The sequence below is a fragment of the Nanorana parkeri genome, unplaced genomic scaffold, assembly GCF_000935625.1.
Source record: "Nanorana parkeri isolate BGI_ZX_2015 unplaced genomic scaffold, ASM93562v1 scaffold355, whole genome shotgun sequence".
NCBI classification, from domain to species: domain Eukaryota; kingdom Metazoa; phylum Chordata; class Amphibia; order Anura; family Dicroglossidae; genus Nanorana; species Nanorana parkeri.
In genome coordinates, this window is record NW_017306623.1 from 1,633,178 (window position 1) to 1,658,194 (window position 25,017).

The 25,017-nt window shown below is 41.4% G+C and overlaps 1 protein-coding gene across 3 annotated transcripts in view; it reads left to right on the top strand.

The window, feature by feature from the left end:
* The first annotated feature begins 314 nt into the window (after window positions 1-314).
* The window catches only part of MKX (mohawk homeobox), an 88,731-nt gene continuing 64,028 nt past the window's right edge, over window positions 315-25,017 (top strand). For 2 of the 3 annotated variants that reach the window (XM_018558736.1, XM_018558738.1), the window contains exons 1-2: window positions 315-555; window positions 14,828-14,990. In XM_018558736.1, the coding sequence (XP_018414238.1) occupies window positions 377-555; window positions 14,828-14,990 (342 nt within the window). In that variant the 5' untranslated portion in view covers window positions 315-376. The remainder of the gene's footprint in view (window positions 556-14,827; window positions 14,991-25,017) is intronic. The other variant, XM_018558737.1, reaches the window with a different exon arrangement.

Sequence of the window (25,017 nt, forward strand, 5' to 3'; positions counted from 1 at the left end):
GTGTAATCATCGCCATCAAATGAGTGCCAAAGCATTGTAGGGTATGTGTTATGTTCTCTGCATAGGAAATAACAGCCATTATCAAAAGTGGTCTGACTGGTAAACTGAAATCTAATTGGCTTCTAACTTTTGCTGCAGGCAAAAAGTATTTTTCAAACCCACAACAACCAATGACAGGCTTAGGACAGAATATGTTGGGTTGTCAGTTGCTCTAACATATTTTTTTTTTAGTATTTTCCAGAAATGCTTTCTGTGTGCATTGATAGACCTGCTGAGCAGTGAATTGACATTTCCCTCTTTTCCTCTCTAGGTATTGATTAGATCGGAGATCTCATTATCATCTTGAATCAGGAAGGAGACTTTATATTGTGCCGCCATGAACACCATAATGTTCAGTAAGCTCAGCGGTCAAGTGCTGTTTGAAGAAGCCACAGGTGACCGAGAACGAGGCGTCCGACCGTATGTAGGGGTAATAGAGAGCACCAACCCTGACATAAGCTTACATGATGGCGTCTCCATTAAGGACAATGCCAGCCTTAGACACCGGCGCCCCGGGTAAGACGCATCAAATTGTGCTTCACTTTAAAGAGCTGAGGCTGATTTGCTAAAGTAGTCATTTTTAAGGAGATATGTATTTGCCCTAAATATACCTGATCAGGTTTAGGGGGATTGAAAAGAAAAAAGAATAACTGACTTTAATAGGTTAAAATGGGGCAATTAAAAAAATGGTGTTAGTAAATGTGCCCCATTATTTATATACATTTGAATGGATAAGGAATAGACAGCGCAGTGGCACAGAGCTTAGCAATGATTTCTTGTGCTGTTGGTCCTGGGATCAGATCCAAACCTATCTTTCCCATGCTTGTGTAGGTTCTCCCTTGGTGCTTTGGTTGATTGACTACATTCCAAATACATTCTGAATAAACAAAACACACCACACTACCATAACACTACACTAATGAGCGTTGCGTCACATGCATTTCTGCAACCATGGTGGTGTGAACCGGCCATAAGTGAACCTTTTCTGCTCTTTCATGTCACCCCTAATTTGCCTAAGTTGCCTAATTTGAAGTAGGTATATGAATCATCTATTTACATCTATATGTAAAAATGTGTTATTTGTAACTTCCAAAAACCCAGATGATGTCAATGACCGAGAATTTTCTTGTTTTCATTGTGAGGAACATTACAGGCAAATATTAAAGCAGAATAAGCAAATATGTAAATCCACTTATGCAGGCTTTAAAAAAGTGATTATATGTATTTTTACATTACATACAAACAGGATACACACTGGACTCTTAACCAGTTGACATCCGCGGTGTTAAACCCCCTTCCCATCCAGGCCATTTTTCAGTATTCAGCGCTGCGGTACTTTGACTGCCATTTATTCCGTCATGCAGCGCTGTACTGAACTAAACTCTTTAGTTAAATTCTAAAAATGCATTCAAGTACCTTAACTATTATCAAAAATGTATCTTATTTGTGTATCACTCGGCTGTAGATCCTCAAATCATCTCTGAATTGGTGCTGACACTGTCCTTCCTTCTGGAGGGGGGCTACTTTTGTTCTCCATGGTCCCTGCGAGTGTTGTAAAGTAGTCACCGCTCCAAGCTCGCGCCTGTGATAAACTATCATTTCAAGTAGTCCATCACGGAAGCGAGCTTGGAGCGGTGGCTACTTTACAACACACACAGGGACCATGGGGAACAAAATTTAATTATCAACATCAATTCCTGCCCTAGAGAAGATTATAGTCTAATGTTCCTGTCACTGTCATCCACACACACCCTCCTAGTGGAGCAATATTAGAAGTTGATTAACCTTTACAACTAATATTATGTGGCAGGAAACCAAAGAACACATAGGAAAGCCATACAAAATAATCAAACAGAATCTACAGACAAATAGTGACCCTGGTATCCACTCAGCAATTACAGTGATGTTGATTGATATGTTTACTGGTACGTAGTGTTTGGATTAGAGTTCTTCTTTAACACATAGAAGCTATTTGACTTTGTAGGTGGTACACATTGCCATGATCCTATTAGCTGCTGCAGGCTCTTTGTTTTTGATAATGTATAGAGACAATACAACACTAGGGATTTGTATTGACTGTCATCTTTCCTGGAACTCTTCTGTGGGAAAATGTGTTGTGTTTCAAGTATGTGTGTGTATACCAAATTAAATTGGTTGGAAGCCCATGATCCTTCAGTTTATAGTAAGCTGGGAAGACTTTATCCTATAATTCATCTTTTATAAAAATGAGTAAACCTTACCTAAGTTTGATGCCATTTTTAATGTTAGAATGTTGGATGGGTATTGTGGAGGAATGTTACATTTTTCTTAAAGGTAAAGTCCACATCTTGGAAAGCAAATAATAAATGCACACTTCTTCATGAAAGAAAAAATGTGCATTAATTATTTATTTTGCTTCAAAGCCAATAAAGAATTGCAACCAAGATCGGTGGATCATTGGCTCGTGGGTGCTGCAGATTCTCTGTCCTGTCCTCCTGCCTCATCCACACTTACCCTTGAAGGTCTGTCATTTAAGCAGCCCAACAGCCCCTTGTAGGAGCTTGCATGGCAGTGTGACAACGCTGCTGCTAAGCATTGTCATCTTGCAACAGAAATTGCTCTTACTGGCAGGATCCCCAGGTAAGAAGCATTGCAGCAGATTCACAAATTCATGATCAGGAAAACTGTATATAGTGAGGCAATGCCAAGCTTACTGAAAAATCGAGTTTTGGAGTACATATACTTTAAACCTGCACGGCCCTTATTGAACAGTTAAAACAAAGAATTAACATGTATAGTTTTGGTTATTTGTAATTGTTGATTAGTATCGCAGCAAAATCTAAAGCATTATATTAATTATGTTAAAGTATAATTAAAGGAGAACTATGGGGTTAAGGCTTTTCCCCATAGTTCTCCTTAGGGTAACGGGAGGACACAAACTAGGGTCCTCCCGTCACCCTAGGCTCAGTATACCGCGAGCTGTAGCTCGCGGTATACTGAGACGCCGCAGTATACCACGAGCTACCGAGACGTCGCAGTATACCGCGAGCTACTGAGACGCCGCAGCTGAAGCGGATCCCGACAATTGTGCCGGGATCCGCCCAGCTGCGTGACTGACAGCTGGCTCTGCCTATCTAGAGGCAGAGCCAGCTGAACCCGCCGCCTCCCCCGTCCGTTCCGCCAGTCAGCGCTGGCAGATCGGAGCGGGGAGGGGGGAATCCAGCCCCTCCCCTGTCACGGCAGAGAGCCGTGACAGGATCGAGAAGTGAGCGAACGCCGGTATGTGTTCGCTCACCTCCCGATCTACTGAGCCGACCTGTGACAGTCTCATTGTCACAGGTCGCCTAGAACTATGATGTGAGTGAAAAGCACTCACCTCATAGTTCTCCTTTAAACTCTCCGTTTTTTTTGGTATATATCTAGTGCTAGCAAGCAGTAGATATATGCAAAAACATTTAAAAAATAAAAACATTATAAAAAGGTAAAAACGTACCTGTCTCCAGTGCTCGCTCCCGTCTGAAGATCTGAAGTTTCTCGAGCAGCTGTGCGGACGCATGCGGAGTAAAGATCTTCGGCGGGGAGAAGAGGAGAGACACAGTGGAGGTAAATGCACGCAGCCGTGAACATGCACGTCGGACAGACATCGCGGGACCCGAGGAGTCTGCTCTGGATCATAGACTGGCACCAGCTCCCCACAGCTCCCAAAAGCTCAGCCTTAAGTGTAGGAGCTGGTATGCTGCAAGGTAAGAGTTTTATCATTTACACCCCATTCTCACCGGGGAGGTTCGGCCACACGGATTCGACCATACGGATCCACTGACATGAACGGTCCTATACATTGCTATGGGGACCGTTTATGCAACTGCGTGGTTCCGCGTGATCCGAACCGCCCAAAGCCCGAACTGCTGCCTGCACTATTTTTGCCATGCTGACCAGTGCGGTTTCCATACAGTTTTCTATGAAACCGCGCTAATCATCGCGGTTTTGGGCATTTTTAATTGCGTTTCAGTGCTGAAACACAATTAAAAACTCCCAAAACCTCCCTTTTGAGATCAGCGTGGTAACCGCACTGATCCGCAACCACCCTGGTGTGAAGCAGCTCACCAAACAGGGCATACAACTTTGTAGCAAAGCTGGAGTTCAGCTTTAAAAAAACAGGACTTTTGCTTCCACATGATTGGTACATTGAAGTGAACACAGCTTCACCTTTTTTACAAAGCAGCATTAACTTTGCAAAGTGAACAGTCGCTACTCCAGCCAGTAAACACCCCCACGTGTTCCTGAGACTGGAGTGGCACCAAGGTTTAACTGCCTTTATTGGCAACAACCTCGGTGTGTCTGCTGGTGGTATTGTTGTTGGGGGATCCTGACCCAAACAGATTTGATGACAAAATGCAGACTTATCACCATTCTGCCTTGTAGTAGACTGCTGTAAACAGAAGGTAGGGCTATTTTTCCTCTTTTGATTACTTAGCAATGTTGGCATGAATGTCCAAAGTAAAATGATTTCTGCATTGTGTTAATCAGGCCCACAATATTGTAATCAAGATATACAGTATTTGTCATGTATTCACTTTACATGTGCGCCCTCTCAGTTCTGATGAAAGGAAATCTATAGTCTTATTTTATTTACTATACTATAATAATAATAACATTAATAATTGCTGTATCTATCTCTTAATTCTACCAGTCTAGTCTGACTGACTAAAAACAATGATCATAGTAAAATACATATAATCACTAACGGAGGAAACTACAGAACTGTCTATGTGGTATAATAATGAAAAAACAGTCAAAACTTTTTGTTTTGGATAGAGCAAGGGAATGTATTACCCCTGTCAGGTTTTATTCTGCAATCTGTGTTCCATTGGGGGGGATTTCCCTTCACTACCTCTCCGACAGTCACAACAGGAAGTGAGAGGGCATCTCTTCAAAGTGAGGGACATCCCTGGTGTTTAACACGATTGGGAGATTTCCCTTCACTTCTTGTCCAATAGTCACAACAGGATGTGAGAGGACATCTCTTCAAAGTGAGGGACATCCCTGGTGGTGAGCAGGGTCACCAGAACTAGTATCCCGATTGGAAGATTTCCCATCTATTCCTGCTCTGATGATAACCCCAGACATCCCAACTCTCCCGGACGCTCCGGGAGTCTCCCGCTATTGGATAGCGGCTCCTGGCCGCCCTGTAGAGAAACACTTCCTCCCGGAAAGGTTTATCTGCTCGATCAAGCAGATAAACCTTTCCCTGCGATCGTTTTTTTTTTTCTTTTCTGACATCGGGAGCCGCGGCCCGACCGTCAGTCAGAAAAGAAACAAAAAGGCATACGAATCCATAGCTAGATTCCTATTGGCTATTGCACTTTGCAATAGCCAATAGCAAACTAGGTAATGTACCCGCCCACTGCTGCTGTCAATCAGCAGAGGGGGACCTGAATTTTTCTATCAGGTCCTCTTCTGGTGATTGAAAGCAGCAGGGGGCGGGTGCAATAGCTAGTTTGCTATTGGCTATTGCAAAGTGCAATAGCCAATAGGAATCTAGCAATGCATTCTTATGCCTTTTTTAAAATATTCTGACGACTGCAACTGTCAGAATACTAAAAACAAAATCAGAAAAAAACCCTGCAGATAGCAAAGAAGCTATTGCTTCCTGTGCTATCTGCCATCATTTCAGGGGGGTGCTCTCTTCCAGCCCCCCTCACACCCCTCCGTGGGGGGGGGGGGCATAGAGGGCACCTCCCTGAAATGGCTTCTTTCAGGTTGGGATCCCTGTAACCCCAACTTTGGGATTTTCTAATTTTCAGTGAATACAGTCACCAGGACAACTGGAGAGAGTGAATCTTCCATATGAAACAGACAGCAATACAATCCTGACAGGTGTTCTAATCCCTCTCCACTCCATCCAAAAATTAAAAAAAAAAAGTTTTGGCTTCATTTGCATTTTAACATCCACATTTGGAATACGTTTTGTGTATAATCATCATTGAGGTTAAGATAAAATCACATCTCTGGCTGCAATGCTAAGCTTCAATCGGAAGCTGTAACCCACAGTGCCTCTTCTCTACCTAGAGACTTCTATGGGTCTCAGCAGAGAGAGGACTTCAATGCAGGATGTAAACTAACACGCTAGGCCTGGGGTGCCAGATCTAGGTAATTATTCATCTATGGAAGGCATATGTGGGATCTATCATGTCAGGGAATAGAATAATTGAACTTATTATTTGAAGGTAAATATTCCAATGATGATTCAATATGTGGGCTCTGTGAAAATAATCCCTGCGTCCCCTTTAGTTACTGAATCTAAACTGTTCCGAGTCAGAGAACACAATCGTTTGTAAAATCTGTGTAATCCGTATTACTGTGTTGAAAGAGTGCGGCTCGTGGGTTTGGAATTTCTGTCAATGGAGCAAATAGATCACATAATACAAGAGCATATTTTAGTGCCTGCTCATCAAATGGAATTACCATTCAGCATGCAAAGGAAGTGACCCATTTGGGTGTAATAAGACATGTCTGAGTTCCATGAAGCAGACTTATCAATCAATAGAAGGAGAGGGTTTGCTTTGTCCATCAAAAGCAGATGGAAGCTAGACGGTAGCTACAGGGGGTGTCATGCATCCAACTGTCCCAGAGCCAGCAAGTACACAGCTTAAGAGCGTTCCCGCTATTTACATCTGTACGCTCATAGTATGGTGGGAATAACATCGCCTCTCTTCTTCTGGTAACTGATTGAATGGTGAAAAGAATTCAAAATGAAAGATTTTTTCACCATTTTTTTTCACCATTTTTAAGCTCACTTATTCTTTTTGCCCCTAGTAGATGAATACTTATCAAGATCCTGGCGTGTTTGTTTACATCCTGCATCAAAGTCCTCTCTCTGCTGAGATCCATAGAAGTCTATAGGAGGAGAAGAGCCACCGAGGGAAACAGCTCCCGGTTGAAGCTTAGCATTGCAGCCAGAGATTAGTTTATTTTAACCTTCAGGGAGATGATACAAATATGTATTCCAAATTTTCACAATTAAAGTGCAAGTGAAGCTAAAACTTTTTTTTTAGTTTTGGATGGAGTGGAGAGGGATTAGAACACCTGTCGAGTTGTTATTGTCATCTGTGTCCCCATTAGGGAGATTCACCCTCTCTATTTGTCCTGGTGACTGTTATCACTGAAAATGAAAGAAAATCCTAAATTGTAGGCTGTCACTAAAATAGAAATAGACGTGAAATCTCTGAATGGGGACGCTAGTTCTGGTGACTCTGATGACCACCCGGGATTTTCCTCCCTTTGGAGGGATTTTCCCTCACTTTCTGTTCTGGCTATCAGACAGGAAGTGAAGGGAAATATCCCCAATGGAACACAGGGGGCAAAAAAATAAATTTGGTTTCAGTTCTAATTTAAAGTGTACCTAAACCCAAAAACAAAAATGGAATATAAAGCAGCTTGCCAGTCTTAAGAGTTGGTGGCTGCATTTAATTTTTTCAGGACTTTTTCCTTTATTTTTACAATTTTAGCCACCAGTAACACTGAACGCAAGCATTTTCAGGCGATCCTGAAGTAATTGTTAGGCATTTTTAGGCTTGAGTTTTTTTTTTTGTTTTGTTTTTCTTTAGCCAATGGAACACTATTTACTGGGAGACAGTTCTTAGGCACCAAACTACATGAACATTGGGCATTATGTGCATTTTTTGCACATTATATAAGCACTCCAATTGAAGTCTATGGAGCCAAAAACATGTGACTCTGCCTGAAAAGGTTCATTTTTTTTCAGTGACAAGCAAAACAACACTCAGGTATTAATTGGCATCACTGAAACAAATGAGATTCTTTATGTTGAGCATTGTTGTACTTCAGGAAACACGTTGCAAAACACTAGGGTATGAATGGTGGCTTATTGTATCCAGGAAGGCAGCCAAAGTTGTCATACAGGATAGAGTTCAGGCATGACTTTTTCTCCTTATCCCAATTACATGAGGGGAAGAGGGATTAGTAGATATATACTGTTCTGTGCTCTCAAGTTTCAGTCAGAGGAAGTGAAAAGGACACAGTACTTCTGGTAGGATCAACAGGTATATTCTGTACTTGCTGAAAATGTTCTTAGCCTAAAAAATTAAAACCAATGCAGCCGACACATGTAAGGATTGGTAACCGTGAGGGGAAATCTTCCAGTGGCAACATCTGTTTGTGGCAGCTGTCTGAAGGATCGTTTACACCAATAGCGTTGACTGGCATTTTTTAGCAACTGATCAACGCCGATCACCACCAGGACACATAGAAAACAATTGTTTTTAACAATTAAAATGCCTTTTATCATGTCTGCTAGTGTGAACGGGCACTTAGAGTGGAACTCCTCTTATCTTGTAGAGCTTTGCTCTCACTTTCTGTTCTTTCTCCAAGACAGGAAGTAAAGGGTAATCTTCTTAAAGGGACACAAACAGCAGAAAGCAAACTGACAGGTGTCAGCACTGCCCATTTTTTTCTTTCCAAACTACTCAGGCCCTCCTACTCCCCCATCTGTACAACATAATGGCTAATCATTCTGTACCCCCAAGCTAAGGTCTGGGAGGGTTAATTACGGACAGTTTTGGTCCCATAGACATCTCTATGCAAGGAGAAAAGTGAATTTTTAAAAGTAAAAACGCACAAAACCAAACACCTAGGTGTGCAACTAACCTAAATGCAAAACCTGAAATCCAGGCAAACAGCTAACTAGACAGTTGCAGTACATATATGCAAATCACATTACTTGACAATATCTGTAATTCTGTGATTCAGTTATGCCTGTCAGACAGCATAGCTAGGTCAGTGACCTCACTTTTCTACACTGCAATTAAGCAATGCAGCTTGGTCACCAGCCGGCCTTAGCTGGATGACTGGCCAGTGATTGGATCACAGGCAGCCAGTATTAGGCACATGCACGTACTTATGATAGTTATACCTAAAATAAATGTATTAATTGTGATAAGTACATTTTAAAATGATGAAATTAACAAAATGGTGCTGTGATATATGTGCTTGGAGTTCAGCTTTAAAGGTAATGAGGGAATTAACAAGGAGTGCATGTATCCTATTTGCTAATTAGGAGTACAATCTGCTCTGTTTTATCAGTTTAGAAGAGTGGCGCAAATTTTACGCCTGCACCACTTTTCTAAACTGAGAAAATGGAGCAGATCCTACTCCTGATTATCAAAGGGGGTGCCAGGGGTTAACAGCAAGGCATATAGGCAGGTAAAGAAGCTTTCCCTGCCCATATGGAGGCTCTGCCCATGTAATGTGTTCACTGCACAGGCAGAAAGAGACATGCAAGCTGTCTGCCAGGTTACCGGCAAACTGTTCACATCTCGAATGCCAGGTCCAATCTGCCTTGGATCTGCAGCAGTTTTCTATGTCAAAAACCTCCACAATAACTTTGTTACTTAGGTGCGGAACCCGTGCCAGTTTCCCTTTCACTCCGGTGCAGGTGGCGCTGGTAGACTTGAAACAGGTCTTATCTGCTTTGTTAATGCGGCGCATGCCACTCATGCCAGTGCTTTGTTAATCCCCCTAATGTTACATAGTTACATAGTTACATATAGTTACATAGTTACATAGTATTTGAGGTTGAATAAAGACATTAGTCCATCAAGTCCAACCTATTAGGATCTCATTCTAGGAGTACCTGTACCCCTGTATATTACGGTCCCTTAAGAAATCGTCCAAAAGTTTCTTGAACAATTCCACATTCTTTGCTGAAATCACTGTCTGTGGCAGTGAGTTCCAGACCCTAACTGATCTTACTGTGAAGAACCCCCTTCAACGTCTGTGCATGCGATTCTGCTTTCCTGAAATTGTTGTGATTTGCATTATTCACGATCGGTAGTTATAATCAAGTTCGGTTGTTTTCCCGCTGCCATTTTTGTCTGTGCACATAGAGTCTCTCAGTATGTGTTGGTCACTCATGTCAAATATTCATTTTTGGTGTCAGAGCCAAATAAACACAGCAAAGGGAGGAAAAATGAAAAGGGGGTAGTAAGATAATTATAGAATGTGGAAACAAATGAGCTGCGGGTACAAAAAAGTGAGCTTAGTCTAAGGACTGGATGAGCAGTGAGGGGTTGTGACTTTTGCTCGAAGGCTTTTAGTTTCTCCTCCGTATTGAAGCGAATATTGGAAAGACAGATATAAGGTGTCACTAGCATGCCCATTCCACCTAAAAATATGACATAATCCTTGTAGACAAAAATGCCTTGGGTGGTGACGCCAAACAGAAAACAGAGTGGAGTTTTGAGAATAACAATGTAACTTAAAACGTCATTAAAAAACATTTAAAGCGCTCGTTGCCAGCAGATGAAATGGTTTTCATACTTTCATCTCGCTAATCTGTTTTGCAGACGCAAGGCTTGATAAATAACCGTTGTAATTTCTGGTAGACCAGCTTGTCATTAGAGGCTTGATTTATCCAGAGCTACTCCTGTGATGTTTGCAGAAATTCTAAACATTTTTGACAACATTAAATGCGGTTGGAGTGGAACTCACTGTGCGGGGCTCAAGTTGACTTGCAGTGACATCTGCTGGAATCCCATTACAACTCTGCTGAATGTTATTACTCATGTCTGGGCATATGAATGCGAAGCGGCTTCCGAGCCAGAGTTTCAGAAGATGCTTTTTGAGTGTGTGCTGCCAAGGAAAAGTTGATGTCAGGAACAAATTCCAGGTAGTGAAAGCGTTCTAAAGAGTCTCTTTTATTTATGAAGACGACGAGAGACAACACTTTGTCAAGTCACACAATGCAGGAGATGAGGGGCCTGGAAGCTGTACAGACGGGATGGAAAATGTGGCTTTGTTCAACCATTTTTTAATATAAAATAATGTTCACACGAGTCTTGGACAGCATGTACTCGCCCAAATACTCGGTATTGGCACCGATAGCGATACTAGTATCAGTATTGGTGCATCCCTACTGATTACTATTGAAAATAATTACTATTGAAAATAATTGTGAAAAAAAAATTACCCACCCCGGGGGACAGATATGCTAGGTACGCCACTGGGTGACATTAACATAATAAAAATGCAGCAATTAACCTTTCATGTGAAGGGGCAACCCAGACGATAAAACCTGCTGACATAAGTCATCCTCGCCCTAATCGTTTCCTTCTAGATAGGAAATATAAGCTTCTCCTGCTTTCACTCTCTGTGGTTTTCCGTAATGACTGTTTAACCAGGTCCAGTTATAAGTTAATGAAGTGTGCGACTGTCTGTCATACCTTAATAAATTGGAGAACATCAGCCAAAACCTTAATGGATTAAATTGGGCTAGTCGGTTTGTTGAAAAGGTAATTTGTAACACATCTGTTACTGTGAAAGCATTCCACATCATGAAATCCAAGCCAATAAAATTTTTTATTTGTAAAACTTTATTACTATTTAGAGCTGCAGCTAACGATTATTTTCAAAATCGATTAGTTAGCCGATTATTGAGTTCGATTAATCGGTTAATCGGATAAACAATAATTTAAAGTTTAAAAAATGGCTCCAGTGATGGGACTACTAGTTTGTATTGAGGTTGTAGTCCATCACAGGAGCAAGCTTGGAGCGGTGGAAGTAAAAAATAAAAAAGATAGTGTGGTGTGCAATATAGTGAAATGGAAAGTGTAAAATTATACAGCAATGAATGCAGAATGGCACCGGCTATAGAGGACTACAAAACCCAGCAATACATTATACAGCACAATGCAGAATACCACCAGCTATAGAGGAATACAACAAATCCCAGCAATAGTACATTATAGCTGGCGGCATTCTGCATTGCGCTGTATAATGTACTATTGCTGGGTTTTGTAGTCCTCTATAGCTGGTGGTATTCAGCATTGCACCACTGTATAATGTATTATTGCTGGGATTTGTAGTCCTCTATACAGCGCAAAGCGGAATATCACCAGCTATAGAAGAGTACAACAAATCCCAGCAATACATTATACATACAGTGTATAATGTATTGCTAGGATTTGTATTCCTATGTATAATATACAGCACAATGTACCATCAGCTATAGAGGAATACAAATCCCAGCAATGCATTATAGAGCACCATGTGGGGGGGAAGTGCAGGCTTACCTGAGCAGTCTTCCAGCAACTTGCTTCTGAGATCGGACCTGTCTATCGGCGGCTGTCATCACCCCACACCTGCTCCTCCTTACTACATCTCCCCACGTCCCTGTGCCGATCATGGATGTGGGGGGTGATAAGTGTGAGGCGGAGAGGAGGCGCGGCGTGTGGAGCGTGGATTGGGCGGGTCTGGCAGCAGTGAGCGTGAGGTGGGGAGGAGGTGCGGCGCACAGCGTGTGGAGCTGTGAACAGGGCCAACTGGTCGGAAGCCGATTAATCGATTATGTCGATTAGTTGTTGCAGCCCTATTACTATTATTATTATTACTATTATTATTATTAATAAAGTGTATGTACAAATCTATTTTACATTATGTTTGACATCATTCCTCAGTATAAACAGTTTTCTTTAGCAGATCTTATGTTTTTGTGACTCAATTGTTTTTATTTTGCCGCCAACTGTCAGATTTGACATTAAGGCGGTGGTTCGTCGCGTGCGGTCAGGTTGGCGTGCATCGTTTTTTAAAAAAAAATCCTATTTTTTTAAAATTTGTAAAATCATTTCAAAATTATTAGTTTTTTTAAATTTAACTTTTAGACTATTCTGCTTGCTACCTCGGAGGTACCGTGCAGAATAGCCGAGCCGAATGCCGCTGAGCTATTCACTCACTTCCGCTCGGCCCCTATGAGAATAGGGGTAAACGGCAACGAGTAAGCTGCTTGAGCTTCGGATCAGCCGATCCAGATGTTGAGTCGAACTCCTGCTCAGCCTAACATGCAGAGCATGTTCGGCTGACCAAAGGAAACCGATGTACGGCTGATTTTAACCGATGTACAGCTGAAATCAGCCGTACAAGGCTGAAGTAAATAGCCAAACAGCGTTCGGCTCACTTCACTCCGGCTTGGTTATTCACTCGGCTTCCTTCAGCAGCTAAGTGAATAACCCCCTTAACGTTGAAGGTGGACAGCACTAAGACACTGCCTTGCAAATAGAAGCATAGACCTAATAGGCAACCTAATGGTGAACTGAAGAAGTCCTCATAGCAGGCTGACAATGTTCTTACTATTTGTGGCGCAGTGGCTTAACCTTGTCAGCCTTCAAAAAGAAGTGCTGTTACTGGCAGGATCTCCAGCAGGGCCAGATTTCCATTTCGACTGGAAATCTGTTTAGCCTGAGCCTGCGCCCTTACCTACTGCGAGAGTCGGCTTTTCGCATATGCAGAAAAGGGCCCCAGTGTTGTGTAAGGCTGACCTAAGCGTCTGTCTGCATCAGACAGGCATTTTACAGGGCAGCCTTATGCAGCGCTGGGGTCCTTCCCTTGTGTTTGTGGAAGTTGGCAGTTCCTGTAGGCGCTGCTGGTTTTGCAGCAGGAGGGTACATTTTGTGCAGAATGCTTGCTATTGCAGGAATTAGGCAAAGTAGGTACCTGCACAGTGCCGCTTTATGGAGGGTGCCTCTAGGCACGTGCCTACTCTGCCTAAAGGTAAGTTCGACCCAAAAAATGTGAAATCCGTCAAAAAATGATTTGCTAAAGAAACCTGTATATATTTAGTAATGATGCCAAATATACTGAAAATTGATTTTGGGTTTACATACACTTTACCTTCTTTTTATAAAGCAACATCATATTCCAAATTATATTTCCATATTCATGTAGTAAGACACCCAGATTTCAGATCAAACAGATGTTGCGCCTTTTGCTTTAATACCCTCTCACATAAACTGCTGCAGACAGCTGTGTCTGTAATTCTCCTCTGACAGTGCACAGTTGTTGAACTTGTAATTGAATTCAGTGGATACATCAAACGTTTGTACAGGCACAATGGATGATAAAAGTTAAAGTCTACACTCAGTAACTAAAATCTCATACAAGCTTTTTTTTTTTTTTATATTCTTTATTTATATAAGCATACCAACATAGTACAGAAGTGCGACACAGTAGGACCTCATGGCCCTGCATAATGAAACATATACAGAAATTCAGCTTATACATCACACAGCCGAGCCCGGCATGTCCATTCCCTTCTGCTCATACATAGTGCAATAAAACCATCAATCTGTACTAGAGGTCAGCATGCATTTCCACCTTACTTTTCTCAACAATTAACCAAGAAACCTAACTTGGACCCCAAGCCAGGAGGACCATCCCTCAACTCGAGCGGATAGCCTCCCAACTACTCGGGTTCCGCTGGAGGCGAATTACTATCTCATACAAGCTTTAACATATTTATGGAATTTTAAGTTATCTTCAGTCTTTTTTTAAATTTGCAGCTTTCATTAAAAGAATACCTGTTTATTCTACCATTAAGGTCCGTGTTCAGGCACTTCCTGTTATAGGGTGACAACTCTTTCCCAGCTGTGCCCCTACCTTGTCACTTTGTCTTATGTGTCATTGGCTGAAACAGCAAGTGGCTATGCCCACACACATTGGCCCACTGTCACTATCTTGAAGCCAATCAAGAGCAATGATGCGCACCCAATGTTGGAACAAGTACATGTAGACAGAGAGAGGCTAAAAGAGGCTGGAGGAAAGTAGCAGCACTGAGATCCAAAAAGGATTAAAAAATGGTAACAGCTGTATTTTATGAAATAAAAAAAAATGGCTTCTTATGATACACATGTGCTTTAACACAGTGCAAAATGTCAACCAGTTAGGTTTTACATCTACTTAAATAGGATCTATGTACAGGTCCTTCATCTAGATTATCACTATTGTTTCTTTCTTTCAGCAGCTCTAGAGGGAGCAGTGGAAAAGTGAGACACAAACGGCAGGCGCTGCAAGACATGGCACGACCATTAAAGCAGTGGCTGTACAAGCACCGGGACAACCCATATCCAACCAAGACTGAGAAAATCCTACTAGCACTTGGGTCACAGATGACTCTGGTTCAGGTAAATACGGTTAACATTGCTTTGGTTAAATAATCTAATTACATACCTCACCACAGCAATAGTAAAGATCAAGTCACATACCCATATATAATTAGGCAATGAGAATGAGCTTGGTGTCCTTCTTCTGTCTATATACGAGAACCCCTGGGGCACTTGTTTTGCTCCTTTGCCCATGTTACTTTTATGTTTTGCCTACAGATATGTAATACCATGGTTCTTGATGGTGATATTATTGGGCTTTCACCATTAATGCACACATAACAATGACATTATATAGTTAGGCAATGAGAGTGAGATTGACGTCCTTCTTCTGCCTATATACTAGAACACCTGGGGCACTTGTTTTGCTCCTTTGCCCATGTTACTTTTATATTGTGCCTACAAATATTTAATACCATGGTTATTGATGGTGATATGGTATGGCTTCCACCAATAATGCAGTGTTTTGCCATTGACCTCTTTCCTACATATGAAGGATTGATCAGCATAGATCTAGTACCCCTGGTTCATAAAAGACAGCTATAGGGAAATAAGGTTCTTCAGCCCAAGTTAATAAATTGGGTCAAGTCCTCAGCCCAGTACATACCTTTTCCAACAGAAAGAAGGAGTATTGGAGATGGTAAACACTACACAGTCCTGACCAGGCTTGTTTTTATTTTCAGCCATTTTGGACATGGTCCAGTTAAATGGGTGTATACAGTATGGTGAGGAGCATAATTTATTATTTTAAATGACATTTATCCTTTAAAAATGCCCATCTGGCATCTCTCTTTGTGGCTTAAAGGTTTATCTATGCAACCTTATTTATGCCTTTCTTTATCATACGCTATATTAAATGTCATATTCCTCAGTTCCTTTTTGGCCTGTTATAAAAAACTGCTAATGTTGATTGTGTATGTGAATGTTAAATTATTTCCACAGCAGATGTTATGATCATGCTGCAGTTACCTAAGCAAACGACAACCAATATTTTTTTTTGTGTCTATTGGTACCTTAAAACATTTCCTAATCTAACACTGCCTGATCATAATTAGATTTCTCAAAGACCGAAGATAACCTCTTACGTCGACCTGATTTTTGATATTTGAGCACTGCACAGTGAGTTTCTAGCCAAAAGAGACAAAAGAGATGCACAGTACATGGAGATCTGGCACAGATCTGCTGGCAAATGTGTCGAGCAGGTGCTACAGATGAACCCATATTTTATTAAGGGATAGTCTTCTGTTTAGTAACTTTAGCTTTGACCTTTATCGAGTAAATGAGTTTGGCTCCCTGCCACAATCTACTTGAATTTTTTTTGTTCTTCCTGCAGCAAAATCCACCACAAAAGCTTTACCTAAAATGTTCCCATATGCTGTTTGGAGAAGCAGCGATGTGTCTATAAGAGAGTAAGGTACTGTGAAGGGACAAGCTAGGCCTAGACTACACCCATGATTGTGTAATCCTGTACATTTGGTAAAAATCATCTTTAGCTCTGGTATTTTCTTTCTCCTTGGTGTAACATTTCCTAGCTGACCTGATGAGGTGTAATGGTTAGCTCCTGAAAGCGTGTCTATAAAATCCTCTTGTTAGAACAGTAAACCATTTTCTCCTCCGTTTCAGCCTATATGAAATTCCATGACATTAGATGCACGCAGAAGGATTCATTTACTGTTCCCCAAGAAACCATCTGCTCCCTTCACTGTATGTTCATGATGCCTGCCTTCTGTTCAGCAAATAGGTCAGCTTACTGCTCAAAGGCAATCTGTGCTGCTCTCTTGTGGTCTTCTCAATGTTTGACTGATGGGCAGCCTATGTTTCATCGGCTGTTCATTTTGACTTTGCAAGTTTAGCTTGCAGTTCATTGCCTGTCCATATTGGCCTTGAAAGGCTAGCTCACTGTTCATCGACTGTTCATGTTGACCTTAGATGGTCAAGCTGCTGTTCATTGGCTGTCCTTGTTGACCGTAGAAACATAGCCTACTTTTCATCAGCCTACTGTAGGTTAGTCTACTGTTCATTGGCTGCTCATGTTGACCTTGAGGGTGAACTTTCTGTTCCTTTGCTGTTCATATTGACCTTAAACAGTCAGTGTACTGGTCAGTGGCTGTTCATGTTTACCTTGGAAGGTAAGCCTATTGTTCATTGGCTGTTGATACAGACCTTGAAAGATCAGTCCACTGTTCAGCGGCTGTTTGTGTTTACTATTAAATGCCAGGCTACTTTTTATCAGCAGTTTATGTAACCTTAATAAGTTTAGACTTCTATTCAAGCCTGTTCAGCTTGCCCATAGCTGGCCACCTTGTTTAGTGATTGTTCACGTTGCATTTGGAAGGTATGGAATGCAGGTTTGGAATGAAAAGGCTCTTCATTTTACCCATGAGAGGTCATCTGAGCATCTATTTTAGTCCTCTGGTCACAATAACTACTACCCTACAATCAAACTATGATCATACTATAGACATACATGCCTGATATTTTCAAAAGATTCAAGCTTGGCTCAACAATAGCTTGCCATAATTGGTGATAACTCTTGAACCTTAATGAACACTTTTGAAGAATCAGTAGAGAAACTCAAGCATCTGCAAATAACTTGTGAGGCCCATCAGGAGATTAGTGGTCAAGGTTAGGGGGTTTTGAACACTCCTGGTGCAGGGGCTAGACACAAGGTGATGTACTAGTAACTAACAGCAGCATCAAAGGGGAAGCCAAGGGTTAGAGCTATAGAAGATATTTAATTTAGGTCAAAGTTAAAACCAGAATATCAAGCAGAGACAGGGTAGACCTGTAAGTGAGTGAGGCAGACCCAGCTCTCAGCCACAAGTCAATAAGAAGAATCTGCTGTATGGGTGATCTCTTCCACCTTTACTAGCCCCATTTTAGAAAAATTATAAGTGTTTTACCCTAATTGGATGCCCCTACATCTACAGACCTTTTTCTATACCCCATGGTAGAGAGATTGTACTAGAGTCTAGAGAGTACCAGAAAAGGCGCACACAAGGGTTAGTAGAAACCAGATAGAACATAGGTAAAAGTAAGCTGAAGGCTAATTGACACCAGAATTGATGTCTTCAAAAGGGAACACAGACAAAAAAAATCAGTGATATCTCGGGGGGAGTGATTAAAAACTTTGCAGCAGGGGCAGCCAAATAATGAGAGCTGGATCGCAGGGTTTCTAGGACAGGATCTAGACAAAGGACAGTCAAACACCAGGACAAATAATACACAGGTGTCCCGAGGCCGCGTGTCATGCGGAGCGGAGCCCGGGTGGCACCCCGCCGTGATGTAATCGCATGCGTGTAACGTCACCACATGCGGTCATCTCATTGACGCGGAGGGGACGTTCACCCGGTGGGATGAGGTATGCCGCCAGGTCCCCTCCTCTCTCCTGACACTGTCAGGCTCTCGGTCCATGAGTGCACGACTTTTTAGAAGGAGGTGACACCAAAATTACTTCAGTCATTTTAGTGTCACCCCCTCCAATGGTGTCACCCGTGTGCATATGCATACTCACAATCAATGTACCAGGAAAAGACTGCTAGTAATGCACAAACATTTATAGTCTCAGGAATGAGAGAGACCACTGAGAGTATGAAGTCATATGGTGATAGGAAACATACAAGACAGCAGAAGGACAAGCAGCTAACGGTGTGGATAGAAGAAATAGCACAGTAAGTAGGCAAAACCTACAATTTTTAAGAAGTAGCAAAAATAGATCCTTTCAAAAATATTTTTGTTCATAACTGCAATTTTTATTAAAATATCTGTGACTACACAGGTACAAGATGTATAGCCGGTTAGTGACAAAAACGTCACCCAAATCACAACTTTGTAAAATATGTATACCATGGGTGAAAAGCAGGGCCGGATGGCCTCCGTATGAGACACTGTTGCTCCTAATTGAGAGGTGTTAGATGAAGAGTTTTGCAAATCTTATACAGGTGCTCCATGGGGTACTTCCCGAAGCACATCCAACTGGGTAGACATCCCAGGGTACACCTATAAAAGGCTGGTGTAACAATGTCTATCATCTTGTCTGCAAAATTTCTTTAAATTCCCCCAGTTGGAGATCTGAGGTTGGGGCCAAGCAAAGTGAAGTCAAGGTTGTTCTGCTCATCCTGCTTTCCCTTAGATCTCCACAGGCTCAGTTTGGGTAATACAATAGCGATTGAGAATATTGGAAACCCCTTTTGTAAATTTTAATTTTCCATACAACTGGCAAAGTTTGCTCACCATTCTGTATAAAACAGTTTCAAGCATTCTCGATGGAAGATGTTGCTTGGCCACTGTGCATTTGTATGATCTCTTATGCAACTGTTGGGATTGGTTTTGCCAGCCAGAAGGAGAAACACGTGGCCAAAGTGGTGGCCCTCATTAATAAGCTCCAAATGTCCTCATCAATTACAGTATCCCTCCTGCTCCAATGTGACATTTAATAATGGATTACTGGCGTCTACAGCAGCGTGAGCCCAAGTAAAGATGTATAATTCAGACATCTCTGTTAGAGCTAGATTGTTTTGCAGTGGAAAATGAGAGATGGTTTTATGGATCCTGTGTCTAGTGTTACCTAACAGCATCTCGGTGCAAGACGCATATAACTCAACTCATTGGCAAAACATCTCACTTTTTCAACACATGTGGACATGTTAAATCCCAAAGCTGTCGCATAGCTAATCCCTAATACGTGACCTTTCCAGCGAATGGTTTTGCAGCTTATAAAACAAGGCAACACCGTGAAATAGCAAGTCTAATAATTACACATACAGCATAATGCGGGTTTGTTTCACTTTTTTTCTTGAAAAATGGGATACAGAAGTGATGTACAAATATGGGGAAAACAAAGTCAATGAAAAGAGTTATTGCTGTTAATAACACATGGCCATGTACACTCCATTAATGTTTTTACAATGGCAACCCAGAAACACTGACGCTTTTGTAGCACTTATTTTTCTATGTTATGTTAGTAATGCTTGTTAAGGAAAACTACGACTTAACACTATCCGCACCTAAAAATGAAGCATAAATTAACCCCAGTGTAATTAAAGAAACGCAATGGAGCTTTGGAATAAAAGAAATATGAATTGTAAATGGTGTTCCTATGTATCTAAATGCCAGAAAAACATACTCAGATTTAAATTTAAAGTGTAATTAAACCAAAGAATTAATATGTAATATATTGCAGCTTTCCAGTCCTTAAATATTATTGCTGCATTGATTTTTTTCATTAAAGTTTTTTCTTTTATTTTCACCTGTTGATCCTACCTGTAACATACTTCCTGTTCTAGTATAAAATGCTCATTCACTGTACTTTACCTATGGAACAGCAGCATTGTCACACTAGACTGCTCGCTCTGTAGTTCACAAAGATGAATTTTGCAGGGCTAATGACATTGCTTGAGATTTGGAGAGGAGCTAACAAACTAACTGGATTTGTGACAGAAGTGAATTAAATTAAAAAAAGTCATACCAGGCCGTTTAGGTGTGGAAGGCATTTTAAGGGGGAACTACACCCACAGAAAAAGGGAACACAAAGCCCCCCCCCCACTAAAATTATCAGTCAGACCCTCCCTGCAGCATACCAGGCCACGTGCCCTCAGCATTGGGAGGGTGCTTTTCCAGTGCCCCCCCTGGAAAAGCACCTTGTCCCTGTACCGATGGGGACCAGGGCCTCTTTCCCACAAGCCCTGACCTGTTGGTTGTGGGGATTGTGGGCAGGGGGGCTTGTTTGCATCCGGGTGACCCTTTAATAAAGGGGGCACCCAGATGCTGCCCCCCCTTCTGAATGAGTAAGGGGTACTAGTACCCCTACTCATTCACTAAAGGGTTAAAAGTAAAAAGTAAATAAACACACTCCACTTTAAGAAAAAATCCTTTAATTGAAAAAACAAAACAAAACAAAGGGTTTTGACAAGTCCTTTAATAAAAAAATAAAAACACCAAAAATTAAAGAAATTAATCCGCTGCCCAATTCTAAGGTCAATCAGAGCATCCAACGTTGTCCACACCAACTCGTCGAAATAAATAAAAAACCCGACGACCCGTCCGCACGGAATAAAATCCTGTGGCAAAATAACATTTTGACAGATGACGGGGCGTGCAATAGCTCCGCCTAACTGTTTACATTTGTCTGGCGCTTGTCAAACTCTTTCTGCATTTTGCGGCCAAATCAAAACAAATGGGCGGAGTCGGCTGTGACATCACAGCCAGCTCCGCCCATTTGTTGTCATTCAATGACAGGCCACTGTGGGCTGTCATTGAATGACAACAAATTGTCTTTTTCCCCCTTAAATGTCCTACCAGACCTAAAGGGCCTGGTATGACTTTGGGGGGGAACCCCACGCACTTTAATAACCTCTTGGAAAAAATATAGGGAAAAAAGCCTGAAAAAACAAATGCAGACACACATCTTAGGACTGGCAGTATAACTTTTTTGGGGGGTTTATATACACCTAAATCTCTTACAGCTTATGTCCAGTCAGTGAAGAGATGAAGGAAGTAGGTGGAATCCACGCACACATTGCATCAATTCCAGACGGTGCAGGTGACACATCCTCCTGTTTTGCACATTACTCTCCCCCGTAGTCTCACCCCCACTTGTATTTCCTTTTTCTTTTTATGAAATCATTGAAATGAAGAAAATGAGAATCCTGTTTGACTTATAAAACCCAGGATTACAGTAATGACTTTTTAAGACGTGTAGGTATAATTGAAACGGAAGCAGTAAAAATCTCTTAACAAAATTGTTTCCTGTAAAAACAAATCTCTTTCTAAGCCCAGATATTTGTTCACATTTGTCTCAAAGCAAAGGATCCAGAATGATTGTGCTTTGCTTATCGCTTCAATCTGAACTCCCAGCAGATATAAAAAAATACCAATTCTTGCCGTTATGTAGGAACCCTAAACAAACAGCTAAATATACAGTGGCGGACTTGCATTTCTGTTCTTTGTGTCTGGAGATTCATACATTTGTGTCAGGCTGAACAGACAGGCTGGTGACCTGACTTTTCTCCACTGCGGTTATGCAACACAACATGGTCACAGATCAGGACAGATTCTGGAACTTACACTAGCTGCATTTAAAACAGAACTCCAGGCATAAGTTTTATAAACCCTTGCAGTACGGGGATAGCCCCACTGCAAGGGTTAAAGGAGAACTATGGGGTTAGGGCTTTTCCCCATAGTTCTCCTTAGGGTAACGGGAGGACACAAACTAGCGTCCTCCGGTCACCCTAGGCTCAGTATACCGCGAGCTGGGAGATGATCGGGAAGTCAGCGAGCGACGGTATGTGTTCGCTGACTTCCCAATCTATAGAGTTGACGTGTGACAGCTTCAATATTACACGTCGGCTCTAACTATGAAGATAAATGTAAATCACTCACCTCGTAGTTCTCCATTAACCCTTTGTTAGGACAGACAGTATTCAAATCTAGTTTCCAACTGATGAGTTCTGCCAGCACAGTACAGACAGGGTTAATTACGGTAAACATTAACTCCCCATCCCCCTCCTTAACAATACATAGCCAGGGAAAACTTCAGACGTGAATGGGAACATGTAACAAATATAAAATAGGTGTTATCTCAATATGGCTGCAAAAGTGGAAATAGACTTTAAAGCTCTTGGCTGTCTGAGGATGTATAAATACTTAATGTCCATATTTCAGGCAAAGGTGCACTTGTAAATGTATTTCAAACTGAACTAGTATAAATACCTGAATGTGTCTTGATTATGCTGGAATTGGGCATTTATTGGTGTTTTATTTGATATCTGCCCAGTCTTTAGCTTTAAATACACTGATAAAATACATATAAGGGAATTGCTTTACCCAACAAAGGATTAGTAATTCTGTCCTTCGAGTTCTAAGTTTCACACAGGGCTGTGCTGTTGTTTAGTGACACCCTGTGATTGGACAATTGAAGAGGAAGCAGACGTCTGATGAGTTAATCTGTGTCACTCTGCTCTTACCTTCTATCAGCATACCCCTTGCACTGCCGCACAGTTGATTGGCTCTTTGTTATACTTCTCCCTTCCCGAGTCTAAGCTCTCTTGTGTGACTGTGAAAAGCTGATACCAAGTCAAATTTAAGTACTTACTTGTCTTGCATTTAAAAAATTCATTTAAGGATGCATTCGTGAACAAAGAGCTGTATTGACTTGTGTCTTTTCTATCTTCCTGCATGTCAGCTCTAAGCCACTTCATTTCTTCTCTGTTCTGGGGCAACATATGTGAATCTGAGATTTGTAGACTGGAAACGATTTTATCGGCCACAATCCAATCCTGAGCTGGGGCACAGCAGCCGTTGGTATCCGGATGGGAATACCTAATCTGCTCACATGCATAAACTTTTTTGTTTTCATTCCAGTTATTTCTTAAGAGACTTTAGAACGCTTTTGGCACGGCTGGAATATGCAGACCGGCATTCAGCTAATCTTGCCATGTTGTTGTGCGTGTCACAGTAAATCCTACAGACATCACATGAGCAATATATCAGCTGAAGCATTTGGAGGGAAGCCTCTCTCCGTGGTGCATTAAAACATGGAGGTCTTCCAAGGCATCCCTCTCCGCTGATATCTCTTAAGGGACTTGTCAATTCTAAGTAATCCAAACAAGTAGTAGGACTGTGGAGAGAAAATGACAGGAGTGCTGGATGGATATTTTAAGATGTTTCTAGAGGATGATGAAGAACAAAAAAGTCGTCTAATGCACTAACAGTGGAAACACATTTTATTACCTAATACTATTTCATTATTATATTATTTATTTACCACTTAGCATATTACTATATTACTATTTAGTACTATTACTATATATTCCTACTTTCCTTTTATTTTACACTTGATTCTGCTTGTGTACCTGTTAGTCTTAAGACTCTTCTGTTCTTTACAGATGACTAAATTCTTACAAGCCAAAAAAGTGAGAGGCTTGCAGAAACTTTGGGCAGTTTGTTGAAAATAATGCGTGAAGGGAAGGTTTTAGTGGTCTGGGGCAGATAAAGCCAGTTTGAGAGTGAAATATTTTGTCATATTTGGCAGATTTTGGGAGTCATTTACTCCCTTATAGGTAACATAGTAATATAGAACATTCATTGTAAACATTAGTAAAGATTTTCATGTACAGTTCACTTTGCTAATCCTGCCTTGTAAACATTTCCGAACAAAATCTACTACATGAAACACTCCTGTGCACTACGGAACTCTGCACTTTGTGATTTATGTGCTCCTGACCTCTGCGCCGTAAGCGCTCCTGACCCCTGCGCCGTAAGCGCTCCTGACCCTTGCACTCTGTGCCTTATGCGCTACTGAACCCTGCACTCTGTGCCTTATGTGCTATTGAACCCTGCACTCTGTGCCTTATGTGCTACTGAACCCTGCACTCTGTGCCTTATGCATTCCTGACCCATGTATTCTGTGTGTTATATGCTCCTGTCCCAGAGCAGTTTCAGGTTTGCAGATATAGCCTAGGGGAAGCTTTTTTTTATTCTTTCAAAGACTACAAGGTGTTCTGTGATTGGATAAGGGGCAGATGATTATCACAATCTTCCCTTGTCCAATCACAAAATGCGAGAGATGTAATAGACTATCTTTAGGTGTGGGCTCTTGCACCAAGACCCCTGACCCTAATCCTGATCCCTAATTAACAGACACATATTTGCTAGTATTAAATAAGATCAGGTTGAGTTTGTGTGGACAAATATTAGCATGACATTTTCACAGGTTGTGATCAATAAAACTACAAATGACTTTCTTACATGCGTGTTTGACACGTACACAGTAAACGCAAATGTCATCCAGAGTATGCAGTGTAATTGTTGGTGTAGTGATTTGGTATGGCGACTTGAAAAAATCTAGGAAGCCCTGACATATACCATAGCTTTCATGTTCTAGCTTAGAGAGTTTTCTCTGGGTTTAAACTGGATTTGTGTTAAAGCAAATATAAGATTTGTGTGTTTTACAAGATTGATAATGGAGTTTATGACATAACAATATATTTCAAAATTTTACATGGAGAAGATTAAAGCACAATTTATTTAGCATATCTGGGGTATTTAG